The sequence below is a fragment of the Chanos chanos genome, chromosome 3, assembly GCF_902362185.1.
Source record: "Chanos chanos chromosome 3, fChaCha1.1, whole genome shotgun sequence".
In the NCBI taxonomy this organism is placed as follows: Eukaryota; Metazoa; Chordata; class Actinopteri; order Gonorynchiformes; family Chanidae; genus Chanos; species Chanos chanos.
The window spans coordinates 25,595,643-25,621,550 of NC_044497.1; the positions used below are offsets into that span (position 1 = coordinate 25,595,643).

Below are 25,908 nucleotides of genomic sequence, written 5' to 3' on the forward strand. Positions count from 1 at the left end.
AAACAATTTCACACTAACCTTTTCACACATATGGTCATACGTTCTTCACAATTCTCTATTGGTATGTCGGCATTCTGTTAGTCCTACAGAATACATATGGCACCCCTGGCCAAACAAAATGTCACACCAAAATCATCACAGTCATCAGTTAATTTTAAAAACAAATGATTTACCAGCAGTGAGGAAAACTCAAGAGAAAGTTTGAAACCTGCCTAATAGAAGCTATGCCCCCCCCCCCCCCCCCCCCCCCCAACACACACACACACACACACACACACACACACACAAGAGACAAAAATGCAGATGAATGGAAGATAAAGAAAAATCAAGTGGCCACAGCTGAAGATCTACAAAGTGTGGTGGCACCTTGGGAAGGAAGGACCTTCATGTCTTCCACCAGATGCCACCTACATTTTTGGACAGGTTGCTGAAAAACGTCTGCAATCAGTATGTTAATCACTGGTGGAGCTGCTATGGTTAGATACGGTAGTGGCTGAGTTTAATCTTGGAGCAAGAGTGCTTATGTCTGAAAGAACTTCAGTGTTATGGTGATGGCCTTTGGATGCCATAGTGTTGTTTTGTGTTTCCATATAGGACCTTTAGCCAAAAATCTGATTACCTCTGCTAGGTAAACAGAACTTGCCTATATAACAGATCTTTCAGCGAGGCATGTAGACCTCTAAGTGTTTAACTAATCACAAAATTAATTTTTTCTGAGTCTCATAAAGAACTGAGGAGGAGACATGAGTTTAAAATGATGGTTTGAGGATCAAAACAATTAGTGACACTCTCACAAAATGACAATGGATCCCATACACAGAGTGACTGCTAGAGAATGCTGTTTATGTGAATGTGTGAATGAATGAATAAGAGAAAGAGATGGAGAGAGAGAGACTTTTGAGGGTAGTTCACAGCATTTAATCGTGAAGAAGAGGCTGAGATTTCACTGAAGTCTCCCCCATTTCATGCACGCGCGCACACACACACACACACACACACACGCACACACACACACGCACACACACACACGCACACACACACACACACACACACACACACACACACACACACACACACACACAAATAACCTCTTGTCTAGAAGGCAGAGGAGCTTTTCATTGATTGTCATGGTTACCTCCTCTGCAAAAACAGATTGATATTTCAAGCAGGATGCCACAAAATCAACAAAAAAGGAAAAGAGAAACTCCCTCATCAAAATCAAGACAGTGATATTGGGAGCTCAGCAATCAATAGGAGAGAAAAAGGGAGAGATGGAGTCAAAAGATTTGGTGACTGAATCCCAAACATGTTTTATGCTATCTACCCCTCACCCCCCCCAGCTCCAACCAGCACTGCTAAGATGCTCTCTCCCCCTCTTCTTCTCCACGCATGGTCTTGCATTTCATTTAGTTTGATCCCTGAGCTATCAAAAAGGATATATGAATGGACACTCTCGTCATTGATTGCAGGGAGGGACTGAGTGGGAGGTGCTGCTAGGGGATGAGGGGACGGGAAGCGCGCGGGGTTGGGGGTGTGTGGGGAAGTGGGGGGTTACTAATCTGTTGCACAGGACCAGCAGCTCTCTGTCAGCACCAGCTTTCGAACTCCAGCCGCAGGCGACACAGAGAGAGAGAGAGAGACTGAGAGCTACTTTTTATAACCACATGTTGCTGTGCTGACTGCATTAGCCTGGCTGCACCTGCCTTTCTCTCTCTCTCTCTCTCTCTCTCTCTTTCTCTCTCGCTCTCCCTCTCTCTCATTTGTTTTGCCCATCTGTAAGAACCAGATTGGTTTAATTCAGAGTTTCTGCCATCCATGGCAGCTGGCGTTTCCCCTCAGATAATTTTTTTCAGACATCACTGACCAACAGGAGAAAGAGAGAGAGGAAAAAAAGGAATAAGAAACAAAAGGGGGAAAAATGGACAGCGTCTTTTCATGCTGCTTATTGTAACCTGGGTTCATCTTTCAAGGAGGGAAATTACTGCCATGCTTTTAACTGACACAAATCATAGGTAAGAAAATACTCTCAGTCTCTGCTCGCTGATGGACAGTGCACTTGCCCATGCATTTCATATGTAATTGGTGCTGTTGATGAGGTTTGGAATGGCTTTTAAATGACAGTGAGAGCTGTGAATTTATGAGTGATACAACCCTTCTTCCCCCAGTCATTTGGATATAGGAATACAACAACAAAGGCTTGCAGTTATGGTCCTTGCTGTTTTCTTTTATTGCATTTTAATGCATAGATTAGCATCATCTGTTGAAATTCTAAAGGAAAGTATTAGAGATGCCTGACAAATTATCCCCACAAGAGCAAAGAAGCTGAAAACAGAGATATGCTGCGAGAATGCTGCGGCAGTGTTTTGCTTCAACAGGTGGTCGTTTCTCTCATTTGCCCCCTGTAAAGTGGCTGTGTGGCGACGCTTATGCTTGACAGTGGTCGTGTTTTTTGGCATTCTCATTAGCCGTTTCCGTTCCATAACCAAAAGTGATTCACATGCCCAAGCACCTCAGGAGGGAGAGGGGCGCCTGGGGTCTGACACTTTACGCTCGTGCTTCCAGAACCCGTGTCCCATCTAAAGATAACACATCCTGACCACTTTCGCAAATACCTTGATTTGAATTTCTATTCTGCTAAACGCTTGCTACTGGTCGAGACACGTTGAAACAGAAATTGTCTGAAATTTCTATGTGGAGTGAAAAAGAAAAAAGAAAAAATATATGCAGTTACCGATCGCCTATGGTATAATTGAATTTTGCCACCCACCTCCTCTGTCTGCTAACTCAATAGCACATTCCACTCGATATTACGACTGGCTGGAGGTAAACACTTATACTGGCATTCTTTCACCCAGCTGAACGGTGACATTTACAATGTGGCCGTTGCGTTTCAGGTATTTTGTAATGGTACCAAGGATGTGGTTTTATAGTGTAACTGCTTTGTTTTCATTGAAAGGGGGAGTGGAAGTAAGAATGTCTCGTGCGCACTTGAGGACACTTGATGGCAGTGTTGATACGAGTAGGAATGTTGGCGCCGAAGCTGATGGGCGAATTTGCTTGACCTCTCTGTCGTCTGATAATACAGCGGCGCGCCAAACTCTAATGTATTATTGATGTATTATATATGTTACCATGTCGGTTAATTATCGCCCCTTTGGAAGTCTTGTTAAAACGGTTTAATGTGACGACAGAGAGCTCTTTAATCATCGGCTGTAATCCCGCTCCATGTCATCAGAGAGTTATTAGCTGTAAAACCCCTGCCCGACACTAAACAAGTTTTGTTTCCACTGGGGAAATCCTGAGTGATTCTTAAGTATCATAGAATTTTGACCATATCAAAGCATAAACTTTTGCTCCTCTTCCTTATGACTGTCACTTCCTCTGCGTTAGATTGCTTTATGTTTCTGGTATGTCCCCATGGCAGAATCAGTTTGTATTCACAAAACGATCCGTTTGCATCACCATCATGATGTTGAGTAATATAAGGCAACCGTCATGTTCTGTTTGGGCTTAGTAAGACAGCTAAATCGAATAATCTTATGCTATTCAAGACTCTGATCATCTGAATCAGGTCTGTTTGAGTGCGTTTAAAGCAAAGGCTTGTGTAGCTGGCATCCCTGTAGAAGCAGAGCTGGTCACCCTGCAGACAGAGACAGGGGTTCAGCATCTCTGAGGCCAGACAACGCCACTGCCTCATCTGCTTCCATCCACCCGTGATACCATTACTCCTTTTGATGTGCCAAAATGACTGATTGCCTCTGATGGTGCTGTTTGATGATTTGGTTGCGTAATGGGAGGATCAGTGGAGGTTTTGGTGTGCTGGCCAACTCTCAGCTTGGCTATGCTATTGAGGCCTCTCTGCATTTGTTGTAATCTTAAATTGCGATAAATTTAATTCAATCCTTACTCAGTGATGGCATATGGATGGAAATGTATCAGCTTGTAGACGCACTAATTAAAATGATTTGTTATTTGTTCAGTCATTTTTATTTAAAAAGATCTATTCATAAATCTGGAGACAAGTTATAAGAGATGCTTCTATTTTCTATATACTATTGTTTGCCAAAACTACAGCCCATAAAGAATTACATTCTTCTTCTTCTTCTTCTTCTTTTTCTTCTTCTTTCCCTCTTAGGTAACTGTTTCCCTCGACTTTTGTGTCTGTGAGAGGACATCCCAGTGTATCAGAGGCACACCATGCCAGGCCTGATCAACAAAGCCAAACGCAGCGCTCTGCCGCTCAGTATCTCTGAGGTCACGTCCTGCGTCAGGGGTTACACTCTGGCCATGACAGCCTCAATGACTTACAATAACATAGAGGACCATCCCATTGAGGGTGAGTGCACTCTCTCTCTCTTCTGATCTTCATATGCTTTTAGATGATAGGCAGACATGAGGGAGAGTCAGCCCACCATCAGAGCTATGGAGATGATATCCACGACAGAGTTTTTCACTTGATTTCTGTCTCTGAGTCCATTACTGACATCTAACTGTTTTCAGACGTGCCTTAGGGGGCCTGTCTGCTCCGCTCTGAAGTACTTCAGGGAGTAGTAAACACATCACATAATGGGAAAGGAGGCATTTCTGTGTATTTCTGCTTTTTGTGAATGCTCGGTGCTATCAGCAGTGGTGGCATTTGGATATTGTCCGGCGGTACTGATCTGAGGCGACAGCGGAGTGATTGATTTGTTCCTTAATTGTGGTTATCTCTCAGCCAAGGCCATTATTGGCACACCATTTTAGAGCGGAGGATGCCGGATTACACACACATTCTAGCCTTTGCATTCTAAGACTGGTGTCTCAAGCCAAGTGAAATGACTTTTAATATGATTTTTGGCTTAGTCATTTTGGGAAAGATGCATCAGATGGCTTAGTATTACACTAATCCTCTGTTTAGGTCCCAAGACATAGAGAGGACACATTAATGTTTCTACTGAGTATTTCAGCTCTCTCCCCCTCTCCCTCCCTCCCTCCCTCCCTCAATTTCTTTCTCTCTCTCTCTCTCTCTCTCTCTCTACGTCTCTTTCTCTGTCTCTTTCTCTCCCTCTCTCTGTTCCTCTCTCCCTCCCTCCCTCAGTTTCTCTCTCTCTAGGCACTTTTGTGTATGTATGATGTATGTTTGTGCGTGTGCATGTGTCTGAAGCAACTGTTTATGTATGTTTGGAAAATGTTAATGACTGCTTTAAATTAATCTGCAACATACAGTGATATTCTGGGTGTCATCCAGACAGATTGGGTGTCATCCAGACAGATTGGGTTTTGTTTTCTCCAGATACATGATGGCATAATGTCAATGCGTAAATCAGTGTGTTTCAAAATATCTGCCATCAGCTGTGTCCGCTTTTGTGACAAATGAATCACAAAGGGCAGTGAAACATATTGAGTGATATTCCAGTCAGCTGTTAGATCAGACATTTTGTTTGAACAGTGCTTGAGAATGAATTACTTTACAAGATGGTTTTATTGCTCTTCTTTTATCTCAGGCATCTTTATATATCCCCTTGAAGAATGTTCTACTGTGGTGGGATTTGAAGCGATGATATCCAACCAAATAATAACAGTTCAGATCAAAGACAAGGCAAAAATCGATGACTGTTATTTTGAATGTTGCACGGCCAACGGCTCTTTCCAGTCTGGCAGTGGTAAGGCTTTATTTCCTGTCCCTCAACCCTCATTGCTAATATGGCCAGGGAAAAATCAGGGCTTGGCTTCTATTTGGTTTTGAGATCTCACATAAAAAAAGGATTTACAAAATTTAGTTGAGGGTTTGTACTGACGGCTTAAGGCTTTGATTTAAACACAGCAGTCTCTTGTTTATTTGGCCTTTATTTGACAAGTGGTGAATTGAGGCCCGGGATTCCTAATCACTCCAATATATGGATCCATAGGTAGCATAAGGTCTGACAGCCAATCCTTATGCAGTCTGATCATGTTTGACACTAAAGTTTTGAACAAAAAAGTTAATGTACAAATGAAAAAAAAAAGAAACAAACAAAAGAGACATAATAAATACAATCTAGATTTCTGGTTCTTGCAGGGTAAGGTAGTTGAGGTAAACTCATCATACATAAAATACTCATTGTCTAAATATTGTTCATGTAATTGGAACTGCAAGACAATATTCCACATTGTGTTAATATATTTTGGAGGATGTTTCTTGGTTGAGTCAAATCATTTTGTGTTATGTTATTGTACCGTATTGCATTTTAACATTTGTAATTTTTTTTTGTATTAATGACTGCCGTTTTTCAGACCAGATCTCAGTTTTAAAAGAGACTAGCCTCAGTGGACCCTTATAATCACATAAGGGTCAAATCAATAATAAAGAGTGAATGTAGATTGAATGTAAAATGACTCTGCATTGGGGCACAGGGCATATCGTGCTGGATGAAGATCTGGAGAGGACTGTGCTTGTGGTTAACTTGGGGGTCATCCCCCCCCTGGAGACGGTAAACATTCTTGTCAGCACATCCTCGGAGCTGCCCACACTGCCTAATGGAGGCATTAGAGTCATGTCACCTCCAGTTTGCTCACCCAGGGTCCAGCGCTCCGTCAAAGAGGAGCAGGCTTTCTCGCCGAGCGCCAGCAGGAGGTAAGAGACATGCGACTGATTTGTCTATTGTAAGCAGCTTTACACCTCTCGCTGCTGAGAAATTCACAGATTCTTATAGCCTTAGCTAATGTGAGTATTTACAGGGAAAACACACTTGGTTCTACACCACCAAGTCATCAAGATTAGGGATGTTTGAGAGAATAGAAAATGCTTGAAAAGATACTGAGTGTTGTATGCTACTCCACACAGGAGGGACAGACACCACTGTGCCCTTGGTGCACATGACCAGACAGCTGTCAGCAGCCAGCTGTGTCTGGCCTGGCTCCTGGATGAAGAATCCATCAACTCCATTGACTATGAGTTCAACTTCCAGCTGGAGATCAGAGCTCCGTATCTGCTGGCAGGTCGGGGCCTTTATTCCCAGCTGTATTTACACTGCCTTTAATACATGGCCATGCTGGAGGCTGCTAGGCAACCTTGCAAAAGCTACACACACACACACACACACACACACACATACACACTCACATGACTGAGTGGCCTGCAGGTGCAACTAATAAAACTTTTGTGTAAGCCATTGCTTCTTTATTGCTCATATATATTGGATTATTTCTGTCAGGATCTGTATAAGTGTGTATAATATATACAGTCCTGTCTGTCATATAATTTGATTTAGATATTTAAAACTGTATCACACCACTGCACCAAGCCATACCTATTGCAAGGTGTTTTTTAGAAGGAAGGGCACGTGGCACCATTTGCTACTGCTCATCTTAGATACTTTATGTGTTTTTTTTTTTTTTCGAGCAGGGGTGGAGAGTCCCTCCCATGCCATCCGGGCTGATGCCGATCCCTCCGCCCGCTCAGCCACCAACATAGTGGTTACACTTGCCGACAAGTACACCTATGACTGCCCCGTGGAAATTATCATCTACACTAGTGGTGTGTAGTAATGCAAACACACACACACACACACACACACACAGTCTTTGAGGGTACTACTCACTGGCTTCCATTTTAGTGCAACTTAAATAAGTAAACCAACCCTAACCTTAAACAGTACTGCAACCCAAATAAACATCTCAGCATTTCTTATTTTAACAGTGATAACTTCTTTTTTGGAAAATATCTTCCCATATGGGGACCAGGCAAATGTCCCAAATGTCCCCAATAGTTCACCACTTGCCAGATATGTATATCCTCAGGACAACATTTGGTTCACACACGCACACACACACACACACACACACACATTCCAGGTTCAGTAGCACCTCATTTAACAGTACAGTAGAGCCGCTCACCCAGAGTAAACCACTGTTTAGCTTCTCTGCCATTTACCACTGCTGAGCATCGACAGTTTATTAGATCGGAAACAATTCAAACATCATTCCCCGGTCCTTAACTGCACATTTACCTTTGGTTGCCCTCCTTGGCCAGAACGATGTGGTTTCTGGTGTTCACCCCTTTCTCTTCTGTCCCTCCCTCTTCCCACTTTCATTAACCTGTCTTGACCTGTGTGGGCCTCTGCATGGACCTCTGCAGTGACGCTCTCTGTGAGGCAGAAATCATACTGGAATGTAAAAAATTGCTTGTCTTGCGAGCTGATCGCAGGTCAGCGGTATTATGTTGGATTCAGATGCAATGTGCAATGGAGTGCTGTTACCTCAGGGCTGACGTTAAACTCAGTAAGAGGGCAGGAGATGCAAAGCTGAAGCGTAGAGCTGAGAGCTGGTCAATTTAATCTCTCTTCAAAGGAAGAGAGATTAAAATACAATAGTGCACTGCCAGTTGACTGAGATCCTTAGATGTAGAAGGGAGTCACAGGGAGATAAGAGTTAAGGAAGATGAGGGTTCCTCCTCTCATTAGATCAGTGGATTGTGTCCTCTTTGGTGATTTAGACTCTCTCTGTTCACTTTCAGAGTGTCTGTGACTTGTGTGTTGAGAACGCTTACTGCCATGTGCTTTCTGTTCACAGAGCCTCATTTGCCTCACGTCCTGATTGAGGATGGAGACATGACACCAGAGGAGTATGATGAACATCTGAAAAGCAGGAGTGACTTTATTAAGGCCACCAAGAAGGACTCAAGCAATGAAAAGAAAGTGAGTAACACTTGAGTCCCAGGAACACATGAGATTTGGAAGTAGAGTTCAGATTAAAAAAAAAAAAATTAGAATGCATATTCACTCTCCAGAAAGTAGAATGATCAGTATTTTATTTTGAAAAACGAAAAAAAGGAGCGAGGTGATTAGTTAGCTAATTATTTTTTGTTAATTGGATGGATGGAGAAAAATGTTTAATTAGAGGGGAAATCATGTAACTCATTCATAACTCCTTTGAAGGGAGAAGTCATAAAACTATGAATCCCACTCCTCTTATATTATACTTATATACAAACACTAAGAACTGCTCTCATTCAAAGCATAGCACATGAAATTAAAATGTTCATATACGTGTATTTTACTCATCAGAGGTGTACAATGCAGAACCAATTAGGTCCTTTGGTGACTAGTGTTCCTCAACAGGAGGGAAAGAACATTCAGCCCTAAATGATTGGCAATGAAAAGAGGTTTCTATGGAAACAACCAGAGGTCTTCAAAGCAATGCATGGTGTTTCTGCCTATAATGTAGATGGATTTGAGTTAAGTGCCTTTCTTCATACTTTATTTATTTCTTTTTTTGTGCAAATTTTCAAATGGAGGACTTAAAAAAGAAGTATGAAGAAGGAAGTGGAAGATTATCATCACCGCTAAAAAAAAAAAAGATTGTCAAATTTGTATTCAAATTAATAAGCATCATCTTGTGCGCTAATTTTCTTGAATATGAGATTCATTAATAATTCAATGTGGAGTTCCCTGAGGGCACTTGTTCAGATGCTTGGTACCTCTGGACTGGCACTTACTGACTCATTTGAGATTCCCTGGTAGACAGAACAGAAACTGGAAAACTTAAAAATTGAAATTGACAATAAACAGATTTTACACTTTTTGGCACTTGTTGTACATCAGTCTTCTATGTACCACTAGACCACGAAACACAGCCAGATTATAATAACTCTAATGACTATGTCTATATCTATATTATATATTCTAGATCTACATCTAATGCCTATTAACATAATTCATAATTCAACATAATAATATCCTAGTGTGAAGGATTATGAGACACAAAGACACACACAGACACAGACACAGACGCGCACACACACACGCGCAGGCATAAAAAAAACGAACAAACCAAGAAATATATTGTGCAGAAACCATGCTACTGTACATTCTTTAGCTTGATTGGCACTTTCAGCATGTAAATAGTGAAAGTCACTGTGAAGTGAGTCAAATTATTTTAACACTGAACATTTCTCTGGCTTTTCATTACCCTCTGGTCTCTCCAACCTTTGTAGGTGGACATCATTCGTAAGAGGCTCCACAAGGACATCCTTCATAACCCGGTGGCCATGCTAAACTTCTGCCCAGATCTCAAATCTGTGACCTCTGACCTCAGACGGGTTCAGGGAGAGTTCATCTTTCTCATTGACCGCAGTGGGAGCATGAGTGGGATCAACATCAGTCGTGTTAAGGTGAGATGCTTTCCTCACTATGCATGACACAGTCCTCGCTTTCTTAGTCTTCAAAATTGTACAGCCTGAAGGTCAGACTTGCTCTTGCTCTTGTTAGAATGTCTGCTGTTTGCCTGTAAAGACCATGTACCTTTCAAAATGCCTGCAGATATTTTGAGGAGTGATTTGAAAAATGACTCCAGAATCAGGCTCTGTTGTAAAAGACCCAAAATGAATAATCACTGAAATCACTAATGTTGGTGCAAATTATGAAATTTGATCATAATCCAATGTTTCCCTTTTGTAGTCTTTGTGGTGTTATATAAGGACAAAAACGAGCAGTGCTGTGGTTCACCAGGGCTGGGAAGAGGGTACTATCGTGACAGTCATGCTCGGAAATTAACCCTAGGAAATGTACTGATACAAGTGGATATATAATTATTCTCAAAGAGGTCCATCTCTGTGTGGCACAGACTGAATTTTAAATATACCCTGTCTGCGCTTACTGTTGACTGACCCAGGAGTGTGGCAAACAAGCACATGGATGACTTGCTGTATTTTTGATTGAGGATGCTCTCTCTCTCTCTCTCTCTCTCTCTCTCTCTCTTTCCCTTTCTCTATTTCTCTTTCTCTTTCTCTCTCTTTCCCTTTCTCTCTCTCTCTCTCTCTCTCTCTCGCTCTCCCTCTCAGTTTCTTTCTCTCTATCTGCTTCCCTCTCTCTCTCTCTCTTTCTATGGCACCAGAGTGTACAGATCCCTGCTCACTTTAATGATAATATCTTTCCTCAAAATTCTCTGCTATTGAAGATAACCTGACCCCAAAAGAAATGTCAGACATCAAGGTTGATATTTAAGGGGTGGAAATGGATGGAAAAGTTCTTTTTTCTTTGCTGTGATGGAAATTGGTACTGCAAGAAGGAATTGCAATTGGTATAGCCAGAAGCCTATTCCCCATTAAAGAAAATGAAGGTATATATTCTGTTGAGTGTTATTTGCATTATTTGCAGTAGACAAATGAATGTGATTCCATCTCTAAAACTAGACCGATTCAGACCTGAAACCCTTTTATTATACATTAAGGTAGCATATCTTTGTAGATAACTCAAAAGCTCAAAAGCATGGCAGCAAAGGCGCCAACCAAAAACCATAAAAGTAAAACGCCTTAGATTTAATAAAAATGCCAAAACAATTAGTATGACAGTAATTTACCCAAAGAGAAAACATTCCAAGGGTTGTTAATTAATAGAAACTACTGGTTGTCTCAATATGAAAGTCTTGTGTTGTTTTACATGTAATAATTTAAAATGTAAAATGAGTAACAACACACTGTTATTTTATAAAAATTGCAGCATTTTCCAAGAAACCATAGTGTACCAAGAGGTTCATGCTATGCTCCCTGAGAGATCTGTTGCCTCTGACCAGCCTGTTACTGCAACGGGGTGCTGATCTCCTGCTGCCTTTCCCATCAACAGCCACTGACAATTATGTCTGTCCAGCCAAGCTGCAAGCACCGCTACCAGGATAAGAACCTGGGTCTCCACAGTGGTGGACTAGTGTCTTTCCCCCTGGAACATCTGAACACCCCTTTCTCTGCCTTTAGAGGTTTCTGTGCTAGATTTTTTTTTCCTATTGAAAGTTTTTTATTTTTAAATATACAGAAAGTAGTCACCATGGAAATATCCTTGGTAGCGGTTAACTTCTTAAGGTTGCATACGTGCAAATACAAATCAGATTCTGAGTTTTTTTTTAGAATTTAATCTACAGCACTACATTTATTTCTGTGTAAAAATACATTTACATGATTATGGTTTCCTGGGAAATGCTATATTTTTACAAAGTATCTATGTATTGTTACATGTAAAACATGGTTTTAAATGGACATTCGTCTTGAGAAACAAGCAGTTTCTGTTAATTAACAATCTTCGTAAGTCTTTCTCTTAAGGTAAACTGCTGTCATTCTCTGATTTTGACATTAATTGAATATAAGGCACATTATTGTAATTTTACGGATTTTGGTGTGCATCCTTGCAGCCATGATTTTTACCATTTCTTTACAATATTTTTTTTAAGGAGAGGGATAGAGAAAGTTGCAGTTCAATACTATACTTTTTCAAGAAAGTATTCATCATTTAGGAAAAAAGGAAAAGACTACAAAATTTTACTATACATTTTCTGCATATAACACAGTTTGTTTCACAGGACAGATTTCCATCATATTATCTTTTCTTTTTCTTTTCTCATCTGCTCAAATACGCTAATATCTGTATGAGCTATTGTGTTCCTTCACCCATACTACATGGTGGAACATGCTCTTCTCCCTCCTTGCTGTCTTTCTGAGTGAATGACTGTCTGAGCATTCGTCAAATGGTTGGGTTTAAGCCGCTCTCTTTCTAATGCCACGATGAAAAAACACCTGCAGCATAATTGGCTTCATCCTGCGGGAGGAGATGGTTTAGAGAGTTTTAGCACAGCACAGTAAGATTAAGGGATATTACTGTTGTAAATCTAGTTGTAGTTTGACGCTGTTTTGACTGGTTTCTACAAGACTACATGCTTAAAGGTCAGAGGAGAACACTCTCAGTCAGACAGGCCTTTTACAGAGATGATAGTTTTATGGTCAGCCTGACCTCTCGGTATCCCCTCCCCTTTCCCCTTCTATTCCTTCGCTCGCTATTTCTTTTCATGCATCCTCCCTAAATCTCAACCCTCAACCCTCTCCATATTTCTCTGTGGTTTTCTCTTCTTTCTCTTTAATTTCCCCTCATTTTTCTTCTCTTCCCAGGATGCAATGACGGTGATCCTGAAAAGCCTCTTTCCTGCCTGCTTGTTCAATATAATCGGTTTTGGTTCCACTTTTAAGACGCTGTTTTCCACCAGTCAGATTTATGACGAGGTACGACACACAGAGGGATTCACAATGTGCTAGCCACTTGAGTGCCCTCTTCTTCATCCAGGAGATTTCAAGTTCACTGTGACACTGTATCTGGATATTCTGGTCTGAGCAGATATCGCTCACTGATTAAGAATAAACACGTTTGATGAGCTACTAAAACTAGCATCGTCATTTGTAATTCTGCAGAAGGCAAATTTAAACCGTTTTAAACACATTTGGTTTATCACACACATTTTACTTTGCTTCCTCATGCACGTAACTAGGTTTTCAATCTATTTTGATGTAAAGTATTTGAAAGCCACCTCTATTTCGAGACGAGTGATATAATGATTATGTAATTACTCAGAAGAATGTTCATCTAGATTGCAGACATTTTTCAGCTGGCCAGACAGAAACCTTTGGGCCTGTGGGAGGGATTTAGACGCCGTAAACAGAGACAGCTCGTAACACTAAATTGTGACACAGGAGACTTTGGCCATGGCCTGTGAACATATCAAGAGGATCCGAGCTGACATGGGTGGCACCAACATTCTGGCACCACTCAAATGGATCTTGCGGCAGCCCCTGCAGAGGGGTCATCCGCGTCTTCTCTTCTTGCTCACGGACGGCGCTGTCAGTAACACCGGGAAGGTCATCGAGCTTGTTCGTAGTCATGCCAGATTCACCAGGTATGATCATCTCCAACATGGTTCAATGCATGCACACGACAGCAGACCGGTGATTACAAGTGCAAGTTCCATGACTGTTTTGTTTGATGAAACTGTCATCAGAAATGAAATCTTTGTGAATTCTTAGGTTAGCCAAAAATGAATTCTGAACCTATGTTACATCTTCCCCATGGAATTACATGTTTTTGTATATCATAATGGCCCAATATGATTGAACTTCAGGTAAGATGTCTAGATTAATAAATAGTAATATTTGACTTAACTAACAATAAATGAATGTCTTAGGGATTTGTTAGAACTCAAAACTTTTGCAAATATTTATGGCCTGAACTAACCAAACCTGGATGTAGCCTTCAGATTTTGGCTTGACCTGCACCTCAAAAGCAATAATGGGTGAGAAAGAGAGAAAGTTCCCTTCAAGTTATCTTCATTCAGCAATCATGTTAGCTATCCATCACACGGGCAAACCCAAGCGATTCATGGTTAAGATGTTATATAAGAATATAACTGAAATCATGCAGAAAAAAAACTAATAAAACTATGCAAACATGTAATCAGATCAGTGGAGCCAGTGTGAAAGTGAGTTGATGTTTGCTGGCATAATCCTTTTTGGATTTAGCTTCATGGCGAGTTGTTTGGATTAGCAGTATAAGCTATTACTATTGAATGTGGCTTTTCAAAAGAAAACCTTTTTCATTCTATGTCAACAGCCACGTAGTTGACCACAGAGATATTCACCTTGAAGCTGATTTAAGTGTAGAAAGCACATTCTTCTCTTTCTTTGCATCTTTAAGTGGAGGTTACAATAGATCTCTCACATCTTCATGCTGGTGACAGAATCACGTAGGATTTTATGGACTCTTCCCGCACCTTTTACAGCCTCTTGAGAAACTCTTCATCCAACCTCTCGCCACAGCTGGAACGACCGAAGCATCGCAGGATGTATTCTCCCCAAGCTGTGGGTGAACTGATTCAGATCCAGTCTGACAAAGTTGCTTTGAATCCCTGAACCGTTTTTAATTGTGATTTTTTTTTTTTGGCAAGCACAGTCAGGTCTGCGGTTCCTTGGAGAGCACAATAATTACTATGTATTGTTTAACAATGTGTACAGACCATAGCAGACCATATGTCAGATGTAAGCAGTAGCCCTAAAGGTCACTCCTCATTTGTAATCACAGCTGTTTGCCTTCGTCAAATAGGCTGCAGTCAATCTCGAGTACCAGGCGTTAGTAATTCCCAGCCAAAGTGTGAGGGGTCTTTGGCTGATAAGTAATATGACATTTATCAGTTTTTATATCAGTGTCTGTACCTGAAAGAAAATGAGAAAGAAAGTATATATCATTTAAGGGTGTCTGTCTTCTATTAAATAAAGTAAAGACAAAAAGGGGGAAAAGAAAGAAGAAAAAAAGAAAGAATAAGTATTTCCTCTTTGACCGTCAGTGTAGTTGATGAATCACATCAACAATTAAAACAACGTTAAAACCTGGAATGTTATTTGTAATAAAGCAGGTCTTATCCATGAAGCCTTCTGCAAATGTAGGGCAGATATGTTCTCTCACCGTGGTCTGTCTTTTCTTGGCAGGTGCTACACGTTTGGGATTGGCCAGAGTGCGTGCAGGAGGCTTGTGATTGGACTTTCCTCTGTTTCCAAAGGCAGTGCTGAGTTCCTGGCAGAGGGAGAGAGACTGCAGCCCAAGGTTCTCATTTGCAGTGACATGTTTATCTGCCATGCCGACAGCCAGTTATTCTGAATGTCACCACGAAGCAATTACAGAGAAGATGTAAATTGTGGAGTGCCTGAAAGTATTACCAATTAACGATTCATCAGGCTGTGCAAAACATAAATTAGAATCCTTGTCTGCAAAGTGGACATTTTAATTTTATGTTTAATCTCTCAGAGACTACAGAATGATAACTATTTTCCCCTTCTTCAATCCTTCTCAATTTCTTGAGGGACATTATTAATGGTAAACGTGTAAGAAAATGTTGGTCTCACCAGCAGTTCAGCTGTCCACATGGGATCATTTGGTTTCTATATGTGTATGTGTGTGTGTCCTGGCAGATGATTAAATCCTTGAAGAAGTCCATGTCTCCTGTACTGAGTGACATCTCCATTGAATGGCTGTTTCCTGAGACAAAGGAGGTCTTGCTGTCTCCTGTGGGCACCACCTTTTTGCTCCCTGGAGACCGAATGATTGGATATTGTGTGGTCTGTGATACAACACGTTTCCACCCCAATCCCAAATCTGTAAGTGCTTGTGAACCCAAAAACACAGTGACATACGATATAATGAGATAGTCCAGGGACAATGGTTTGCAGAGAGCTTCTTTCCCACCATATCGTCTCCTTTCCTATAATTGGCTCTCTGCTTCAATGCTCATTGGTCATATAATGAATGGTGTTTTTAATTGTTGTTTGAAATAAGTTTTTCTTTGCAGAACTTTGGCACTTTTTCATACAGACTTGTGGGTGCTTGGAGAAGCTGCTATGTGGTACTACAATCAATAGCCCGCAGAGTAAAATTATAGTGGGAAACCAAAATAAATCTTTTCATTTCGAGGAATTTATAGAATATCTCTTTAGCTTGCCCACTTTTAGTCAGAGTGGAATGCACTTGCGAGTGTTTTGACTGCAAGTACATCACTGGGTGCAAGGAAATATGGGATTGTTGAAAATATAAACATGTTATATAGTCAGAAACATCCTACACAAAGCTGTACAGGCTGTTTTAGTGAGTAAACAGAGCAATCTGAGTTTATCTTCTTTGAATCCACAGACATTTTCTGTGTGTTCTATTATGTGTTTTTGATGATTTGCTATTTTGTGTTTTAAAATTAAAACTGAAGTACAAAATATAAGATTTAAAAAAACCTTTGAGAACACTTCAAACAAAGCAAAACAAGGCATTAAAAATGAAAGGTAAAGAATAAAAATTAAAGATTAAAAATTAATCTTTAATTAGATCAAAATGAAAAATTTGAATAAAAAATTAAAATTAAAGTATAAAATATAAAATTCAAGAAAAAACAGTGCTGTATGAAAACATTGAGCAAAACAAAATCAGACATCTTATGGTCTATGTTTGATGTTACACCACAGGACAAACGGCGGCGGTACAGTATGACTCGGTCCACCGAATCAGCCAGCTCAGTGTTCTTCCACTCCCAGGAGGAGGACCCTGGGAAGACCACCTCCGACACACAGTGGGCACACAAGGACGTGCACTGTGGGGGTCATTTCGATGGTTACCAGGAGACCGTGTCTGAATGCAGCCCCACTGTAGCAGAGCCAGATGCAACAGGTAAGAAAACAAGGGCCTTGATACAACTTAAGTAATATTCTTACTGAAACACTAGTCTAACCCCTCAGCAACAGTTTGTTGAATGCACTGTTCCTTGGAAGAGGAATACACTTCCTGTAGACTCATATTCAAAGTCACATTTACACAGTTGTTTTCAGGTAAATGGTTCTTTGTGTATAATCCCTTCACAGGAATAGAAACAACAACCTCAACAAGAAGACGTGCCTATAGTACTAATCAAATAGTTGATTATAACCCTATGAAGAAAATATACACACCCAGTGACCCCAGCTCAGTCGTGGGGAAGAACCCTCTGAGAAGAGCCAAGGTCCAGGAGTTAATTGGGCAGATGAGCCCTGATTATGGGGCTCAGTGGAATATGGACTATGAGGTCAGTGCATCTTCAGGTTATAGGATACATGTTAAAAAATGAACTCTTTGCCTTTTGGGCATTGCCATATTATAACTATGTTATTACAGCTGTAACAAAGGACTTATGATTATGTAACGGTAACTGCCTCATCATTATTCATCAAATATCCTATCGTGTCCTACCTAAGGTGATTTGTCAAATACAAACTGTGTTTATGAAACACAGCACTTATTTGGTTAGTTCTTTAGTGTAGTTATTACCCATTGAACAAATAAAATCCATCAGCTGGCATTTACAAAAGCCTAGCAATGTGTGTGCACAGCCCAATGAGAGACAGGTTAAAGAGAACAAATGGTAGTACAGGATTACAGGTTATATAGTCTGGGTCTTCATGTAAATGGACCTGGAACCAGTGCAGTGAAAATGTGAGGAACAACACAGAAAGTAGAGTAATTATGTAGTGGACAACATGCTTTGTGGAGTAGAGTTTCTGCTTGAAAAATTGAGGTAATCAATGCCATGCTCTAAGTTTATGATTAAGATACCATTTCTCCGTGTTTTGGTAAACCTGTTCCAGTGAAGCAGTAAAATGGAAAAATAAGCACTCTATGGGAGCATTCTATGAGCTCCCAAACTTTTACACAGAAAAATGCTCAGAGAATTCTCTCTTGATGAATGTAACAGACACCAACATGCTGTCAATATCTCCAGGAAGGGGTTTAGCTGAGACCATGTGTGGTGCACAGAGGGATCATTTAATTATTTCCTTTTCTTCTTATCTGAGACAATTATTTCTATATTGCTGTCGAGACAGCAGGCAATCTTTCCACTGATTTTGATTTGGCTCATTGTTGGTAATGCCCAAGACATTAATGATAACAGCAAAATTTGTAACAAATAAATAAATAAATACATACATAAATAAGTAAATAATTTCTCCATAAAATCCTGTGGTTCACATAGACACAGCTGATAGCATATCTGAATGCAGATGCTTAAACATGGTAATCCAGAATCTCCTTGGGTTATGCTGGTAACCCAGACACACTATTGCCTGTCAGACAAAGAAAAAAAAATAGCTGTGCCACAGGAGAGATAATGGGGTGGACAAAAATATGCCTGAGCTAAAATTGACCTGAACTGCAATTAAGAACATTAGTGAGAAATATGATCTTCCCTCATTTCACCATTAATGAGAGCTTTTATCATGTCGTTCATAGCAACGTAAGTGAAAGCCCAAGTTTCTCCTCCAGAGTGTATCTCATGCCAAACACATTGAAACAACTCTGTGCACATGGATGTGTGTGCTAAAAGACTGTAGGTCAGCAGTAGGAATTTCTCTCGCAGCTTCATTTATGAAAAGCACCCACTGAGAGAAAAAGTACGAAAAAATTTATTCAACCATTCTCTCAATTTTGTATCCTGCTACAGATTTTTTGCTAAGTATACAAGACAAGGTCATAATAGACTCCCTGTGATGAGCAAATCCAATATCCTGAATGAGACAAATTGCATTTAAACGCTTGAGATACATCATGAACCAATCTCTGTGACCAAAAGAAAAAAAAAGAAAAAAGAAGAAACCTAAAAAATGTTAGACGTCCTTTGCATCAGTCCTTTTGTCAGGGTTTTTGAAATGGAAGGAGAATATCAATAAGCTCTCCGGGGGTTCCATATGAGAAGCAACTGGTGATAGAAAATGAAATGAAAAAGAACGGTGAGGAAAAAGATTAACAATGATGGCAAGTAGAGTCTTCGATTTCCTCTGAACGCACATGATAATGACGCTAATGGTCCTTAGCTCTTTACTGGGCAGCTTGAGTGTATGGTCCAATCTGCTATTACAAGCTGCCGCAGACAGAACCCAAAGGAACACACAGGCAAAAATTACCATGGTTAGTGTCATGAGAAGAAGAAACATTACGCGACCACCCCCCACCCCCACCCCCCCTCGCCAAAAAATAAATCCCCTCTGCATGTCAGATGGCATGATAATTTCCTCCATTTGGTCCTAATGTCTTTGTTGCAAATTACAGCTGAGACAGACACCAGACAAACAGCAGCATAGAATTAGATGTGTCACTGCACACTCTCTCGAGGGTGGATTTTTAACAGGCTTTTCCCAAGGGAAAATAGCTGCACATTTTTTATTAACTGTCAAACAAGTACACTATGGCTAATGGCTTAGTAAATAATCATTTTAATGGACCCGAGCCATAAAAACACCTCTCTCACCACAAAGCAAGTATAGTCATATCTACCACTTAGTCTACACCCATTCCAGTGCAATATCTGATGCAATTGCAGATGAGCTTGACTTGTTGCTCTCTATACACCACCTATCCCCTTCTATAGCCGCAGTTGGCCAGCCTTTGTGCCGCTCCCTCCAGAGGTGCCACTTCTTCCAAGCACAGGCCTGTGGTGCAGCCCCATCAGGTGGACCAGGGGGAGGCAGAGTCTGAACATGCCCAGATGAGCCCCAACGTGCCCCAAGTACCATCCCGCAGCCCCGGAGCCCTGGAAAACGACTCTAGATCTTCCACTGACAGCCCCTCAGTGGGTAGCATTGGGGATGCAGGTCAGTGTATAATTAAAAAAAACAAAAAAACAAAAAAAAGGGGTGCAATGCGAAGGGGCGATTTGTCGCTCAGTCTTATTGTGATCTCTGCTCACAAGGTATTAGAAATCCGACTGATGCACTGATTGTAAGTCGCTTTGGTAAAAAGCGTCTGCCAAATAACTAAATTGTAATTGTAAATTGTAATTACTCTGCTTCCATATTGTAGAGCTGCTTATCATTGTAAGAAAAAGCAGACACAGTATGCGGAAACTGACTCTAGTCAGCAGTCTGTCTACATGGCTGTAAAACATTATAGCAACATAGCTTTTGTTTATCTGTAACAAAATGTCACAGGAAAACTGCACAGATGGTTCCTTGGTTGCCTAGATTACAAAGGTATAAAGCATTTTCCGGATGTCTGCTAATTCCTGGAACTAATTTTTCTTGAATCCTCTACATTATGAAAACAGATGGCTACACACATCAACTCTGTGAAATTGAAACACCTCAGGATCACCACATGCCAGACCTTAATTCAGCGAATCAGGGGCAGGGAAACTGCAAAGCTGTGGTGACAGGCTTGCTGTGTGGGAAGACGGTCAAATGGGAGGTGACTTTTGACATTGAGCCCTACTTGAAAGGTCGTGAACGAGAGGAGAAGGTCCACGAGGACCTGTGGAATGAGACATTTCATCATCTTGCTGGGCGTTCCATCATTCAAGACTTTGAGCATATGGCTGAGAAAGAGTCTGAGATCGAACACGGTGAGCCCTTCAGACATTCTCTATTTGATAATCATCCTTCGAGAATGTCAGTCAGATACTTCTCCCTCAGAGCCAAGTAATAAAGAACTAGGAATAACAAATAATTCAGATTCCCTTTACCGACAGTTGACCTGAATTAGCCGAAGTAAGACCATGATGGTTTGCTTTTTTTGATGGTCTTGTTTCATTTTTAGGCTCTGGCAGGAGGTATCAGTTGTATGCCATTCATACCAGCAAAGCCTGCAACATCCTCAGTAAATACACCGCCTTTGTGCCCGTCGATCTGGACAGCAATGAATATTTGCCTACCTGCATTGAATACATTAATACTGGTGAGTCACACAGCTGAATCTCAGCTGATTGAAGCGTTTGTGGTCTCTGTGGAACCTGAGGTAGAACAAATGCATTTCGACTGGGCTACTGAGTCATAAGCTTAATTTAATCCATTGATATTACAGTTGTAACTCTTTGAACTCATGTTTTGCAGGGGATGACTTGAAAAAGGGTTCACATTCCAGCTCCCGCCCAGGGAGCAGAAAGAACCGTGGCTATTCTGTTGGTCTGGGACGTTCCCAATCAAGCTGCATGTCAGAGTCAGAGGACCCGCTTTTGCCCCCCAGTAAGACGGACTCATCTCTACCTGAGTGCATTAGTGTACGATTAGGCAATTTATCTGGAATTTTGAACATATTAAACATAATGTTCTTTCAGTAATAAAAAAATGTTTTTTTGTTCCAATTTTTGAGATGCTGAGGATGTTGCATCACCTTGTAGCACACCCTCATCGTCTGGCTGGGAACGATGTAGCTTCACGGAAGGTGATTTTTTCCATGTTTAAAACAAGCTTCTTAAACACAGGTTGATTCATAAAGTACACAGATTGTGTGTTTGCAATCATTCATTCAGTTTAATATAAAAGTTTACATGGAGGCAAGCATATTTGGGTTTGCTGAAAATTCACTGCCTGTTCTGATCTGATACAGCACAAACAAACAAACAAACAAACAAACAAACAAACAACACAGAATGATCTGCAATCTGCATAACTGTCAGCTGCATCTCCACAGCACAGAGCTAACCTACTTTGGCTGCTGTCTCTTACAGCCACTCAGCGGAGTCCATCAGTGACCTCAGACCATTCACAGAGACCAGTAGAGAGTCTCTTCTCTGCCAGGTAAGTGAGGGTATCTCAACCAGCTGTGTTCACCTGACATATCAGTGTAGCATACTGATGGTCACATCTCTCCAGTGACATTTGGTTTTGGTTTTTATGTGATGTTATGTGATACTATCTATCTATCTATCTATCTATCTATCTATCTATCTATCTATCTATCTATCTATCTATCTATCTATCTATCTATCTGTCTGTCTATCTATCTATCTATCTATCTATCTATCTATCTATCTATCTAGCTATGTATCTGTCTGTCTGTCTGTCTATCTATTTGTCTGTCTGTCTGTCCTTTAGGTATGGCTGTTGAAGGGTTCTAATCTCTGTGTCTTCCAGGCTGAGTCTGTCCAGAACTCGACTCCTGACCAAGGCAGCGCGAGGCTTCATGTGCCGCACTCACAGCAAAACAAGCAACTCATTAGGAGAGAACGACAACGATAACAAGGACTACATCCCACTGGTTGTTTTTCCCCCACATCTCTGTACTGACATATCATTGTCAGTCCATCTGTGTCGTGCCCGTGTTTATGTTACTCATTTTATTCAATTTGCTCATTCTTTTATTGCTCAAATCATCCAAATGTGTGTGACTGTTCAAACACAAAATCCAACCATTTTGTCAGCCAAATGAAAATCTGTTTAATAAAGATAAGCTGGAGCTTACTGTTCATCTCACAGTAATTACATAACATTCAAAGTGAATTTATGGATAAACTGATGGATTTCTAGATATTTGAGAGCGTGGCACAAAAAAAAACATTATCAATTGTCAACACGAGGTGGCTGAAAATGCTAGCAGAAGGATAAAAATGCCAGAAAATCCTAAATTCATTTAATTTTTGATGTTCCACAGCATTATTTGTGTTTTGTGTTATAGGTGTCTTTGCAGTTAGCCTGTGGAGCCTTTATGCTTGACAGCGCCTTGTGTGAAGCTATCAGTGTGCCCATGGACAAGCTGAAATGGACGTCTCCCTTCACTAGTCACAGGGTCAGCTTGACTCACCCTTCCAGCTCTAGCGCCCGTCGAACTGAGAGTCAAGATGGCAGCCAGGTGTCTCCATTTCCTTCCAAAGATGCGGTGGTCACCCACGAGGGAGATGAGCTGTCAGTTTACAGCCCAAGCTCACCGGTCCAGGCCAGAATCACTGAAACGGATGGCAGACCCACGTTTTTGGGCAGCTCCATCTCCTCCACATCAGCTGAGCCCCCACTCTCCCCCATGTGCTCGCAGACTGACAGCGGTCGAGGCTCCGAGTCAGAGAACGCAGAGACCCCTCTGCCGATATCTCCCGGGGTGTGGCAGAGGGGCATGCTGGAGCCCGAGGGCATGGTGTGGGCGACGGCTGTAGCGCTAGCCTGGTTGGAGCATAGCTCAGCCAGCTACTTCATCGAGTGGGAGATGATTGCAGCTAAAGCCAGCATGTGGCTAGACAGCCAGGCCATCCCCGAAGGTCGCGACCTGGCCACGGTCAAAGCTGCCGCCAATCAGCTCTTCATCATCCTAAGGCACTGGGATGAGAACCTTCAGCTTAACATGCTGTGTTATAACCCCAACAGTGTCTGAATACACAGAACACACACAGACAGAGCAGTGTGTATGTGTGTGTGTGTGTGAGTGTGTGTGTGCTTGGGGTAAACTATGCTAACTGATACTATACACTCTTTGTCTTGTGTCAGTTTTAATGTGGTATGAAGCTTTGCATTGTGCGGTATGGCCAACTCTCTCAACGGATGTCTTGACTCTCTATTCATTTGGAGTAAGAGTAAGACTGATTACAATCTCTTGTGCAACTGAACTAAACATATAAGAAGATCTAACAGGATGTACCACACAGTTTAATCAATTCATGAAAGAACTCCAAAAGATGCGTGTATGCATGACTAGACCTATGTCCTGCTGTGTGCTGACCACACCCACTGCTGTAAACAGATATGAGGCCAATGTTGTCAAATCACAAACACAAAACATTTTTTTGCATGTTTTGGGTTATTGACACAGATACTAAGGTTGTAGTAATTTTGGTGTTATGTGAGTTTGTGCAAAATATATCGCAAGTAATTTGAATTTAAATTAATCTAAGATTGTCACATCATATTTGAATTACATTTTCCTTCAGGTTACTTAGATTTTAAAATGGTATTATTATTATTATTGCCATTATTTGTATTATTATTTCAAACTCATCAGGTAATACATATATTTCACTTATCTAAATGCTCACATTACTGCAGTGTTTTCTGTCAAATGTAATCCTCTATTTTTGGAGTCTCCAAATGGGATCTAAGTGAGGGAGGTATTGAATGTGATGACCTACCCAACAATTTAATAATAATATAACTTGAATGTAGCTATACATTTATCTATAGCGGAAGTAATTAACTTAAAATAAATTGTATGCAAATATGAAGAAAAAAAGAAGAACTGTGATGGACATTCACAGATGGGTTGGTTTTTTTTTTTCGATTTAAATTTTCTTTTACTGTTGCATGTGCAACCAGTTATCTCACATGTGATCTAAAGTCGGTATATATGTGTTTGCTCCTCTGGAATTACGCACGGTCCATTGTGTGATGGCTGGCTGGTGTACTGAAATCATTGAGGGTACCATTAAATGTTATAAAAAGAAAATTCTGTTGTTGAGTAAAGCCACAGGTATTAATGTATGTTTGATTTAATGTGTAGATCTTCTCAGAAGATCCATTGATCTGACTCATTAGAGAACACTCTGATATAGTATTCATCATGCAGTCTTCACTTTGGATGTCCAAATTACTAAAAGAAAAAAAAAGATGTCAAAAATGTCGCTGAGGTTGCACTTTCCATTGCTCTGAAGTGCCCTCTGCATCCCGAAGTGCCTATCTCTGCTGAAGCTGTTTCAGTGTAACTTGTTCAGTTGTTAATCGTGTTGGCTTTTTGTTTTTGTTGCCATGAATTTGAATTTCTTTTTTTGTGGTTGTTCAAACATGAAATTTAAGAAGCATCTGTGTCTTTTGCAACCATCTCCTCATTATTCTGTCGATAATCACCAATGCTAAACTGAAGACTGACATATTTCTTGTGATTATGTGTGATTATGATTTTGTTTGGAGTTACATTTACATGCCAGATTGTTACTTTTTATATTACTCAGGTATTGTTTTTAAGGGACCTGGATTGTTGTGACATCACGGCAGGTGACTGTTGTCTCAGTAGATGCATGGACAAACAGAGATGTGAAACATATCCAGTGGACTGTTGAGTGTGGTCTGAGAAGACCGAGACAGACTCGTCAAATATGTGCTTGTCCTGTTCTTGTGGTGGCTGGCTTTTCATGTGGAAAAAAAGTGGATACCATTCTTGAGGTCAATTGTTTTCTAAAAGTTGCTGTCAAGCTCTTGTTGGGTTGGTGTATTAATGCTAGTGCAACGATGGACTGTGTAAGTGCATGTAATAAAGTTTACGCTGAATATGTGAAAAGAGAGGCAAAAGAGAGTTTCTCTTCATCACCTCTGGCGTTCATAGTGTCCACCGGGTGACAGGACACAGTAAATTGTAAATCCTCTTCAGGCTTCATGCAAATGGCTTTTAGATAACGGATTTCATACATTGTTTGCAATTGTACCACGGTAATGGACATGTGCTATCAAATTGTTAACTGACAGGGGATAATATATACAAATATTCAAAACCCTAGCTATATTGCAAGTTGCAGCGTGCCTGACTGATCGATCATTTAATATTAACACCTAAAAGCAATACTTTCTATAGCCAGTAGATGTTGCACCACACCCACACTTTCAAAATCAGAAACCTTTTTTTTCTCCTTTATTTGATTTTTTTATTTATTTTTGCCAGGGCTCGGGTTAACCTGCTACACCCGACACCGTCCGTTCCTGCAGCAGCTTGTGTTACTCATTGCGACTGGGCCTCTGTTCTCAAATGTAAGCAGTCACTCGCACTTCTCCGCGGCTCTGTGACGTGCCGATGATGTCAGGCATGGCGGGTGCGAGAGACACGACCAAGTCTGAGTAGCTGCTCATTAGCGGTGAGAGGGGCAGTAACAGGCTCAGGTGCCAATGAGGGGAAT

General features: G+C 40.9%; 1 protein-coding gene across 1 annotated transcript; it reads left to right on the top strand.

Moving 5' to 3' along the window:
- Nucleotides 1-4,197: 4,197 nt before the first annotated feature.
- Nucleotides 4,198-23,405, top strand: vwa5b1 (von Willebrand factor A domain containing 5B1). Its single transcript, XM_030769789.1, has 21 exons — nucleotides 4,198-4,336; nucleotides 5,484-5,642; nucleotides 6,373-6,592; nucleotides 6,803-6,957; nucleotides 7,364-7,495; nucleotides 8,530-8,654; nucleotides 9,953-10,129; nucleotides 12,890-13,000; nucleotides 13,466-13,668; nucleotides 15,251-15,365; nucleotides 15,731-15,916; nucleotides 16,769-16,970; nucleotides 17,162-17,361; nucleotides 19,699-19,921; nucleotides 20,374-20,667; nucleotides 20,862-20,999; nucleotides 21,155-21,286; nucleotides 21,414-21,485; nucleotides 21,772-21,841; nucleotides 22,178-22,301; nucleotides 22,719-23,405. Exons 1-21 carry the CDS (start codon nucleotides 4,198-4,200, stop codon nucleotides 23,403-23,405), a joined length of 3,864 nt encoding a protein of 1,287 aa, XP_030625649.1.
- Nucleotides 23,406-25,908: the final 2,503 nt, after the last annotated feature.

What these genes read in the sequence shown, in the direction of transcription:
- vwa5b1 (XM_030769789.1), top strand. Translation starts at nt 4,198, where the DNA reads ATGCCAGGCCTGATCAACAAAGCCAAACGCAGCGCTCTGCCGCTCAGT. An exon ending in ACTCAAGCAATGAAAAGAAA is followed by an intron (nt 8,655 to 9,952) that starts GTGAGTAACACT and finishes CAACCTTTGTAG; the next exon opens with GTGGACATCATTCGTAAGAG. An exon ending in AGTCATGCCAGATTCACCAG is followed by an intron (nt 13,669 to 15,250) that starts GTATGATCATCT and finishes TTTTCTTGGCAG; the next exon opens with GTGCTACACGTTTGGGATTG.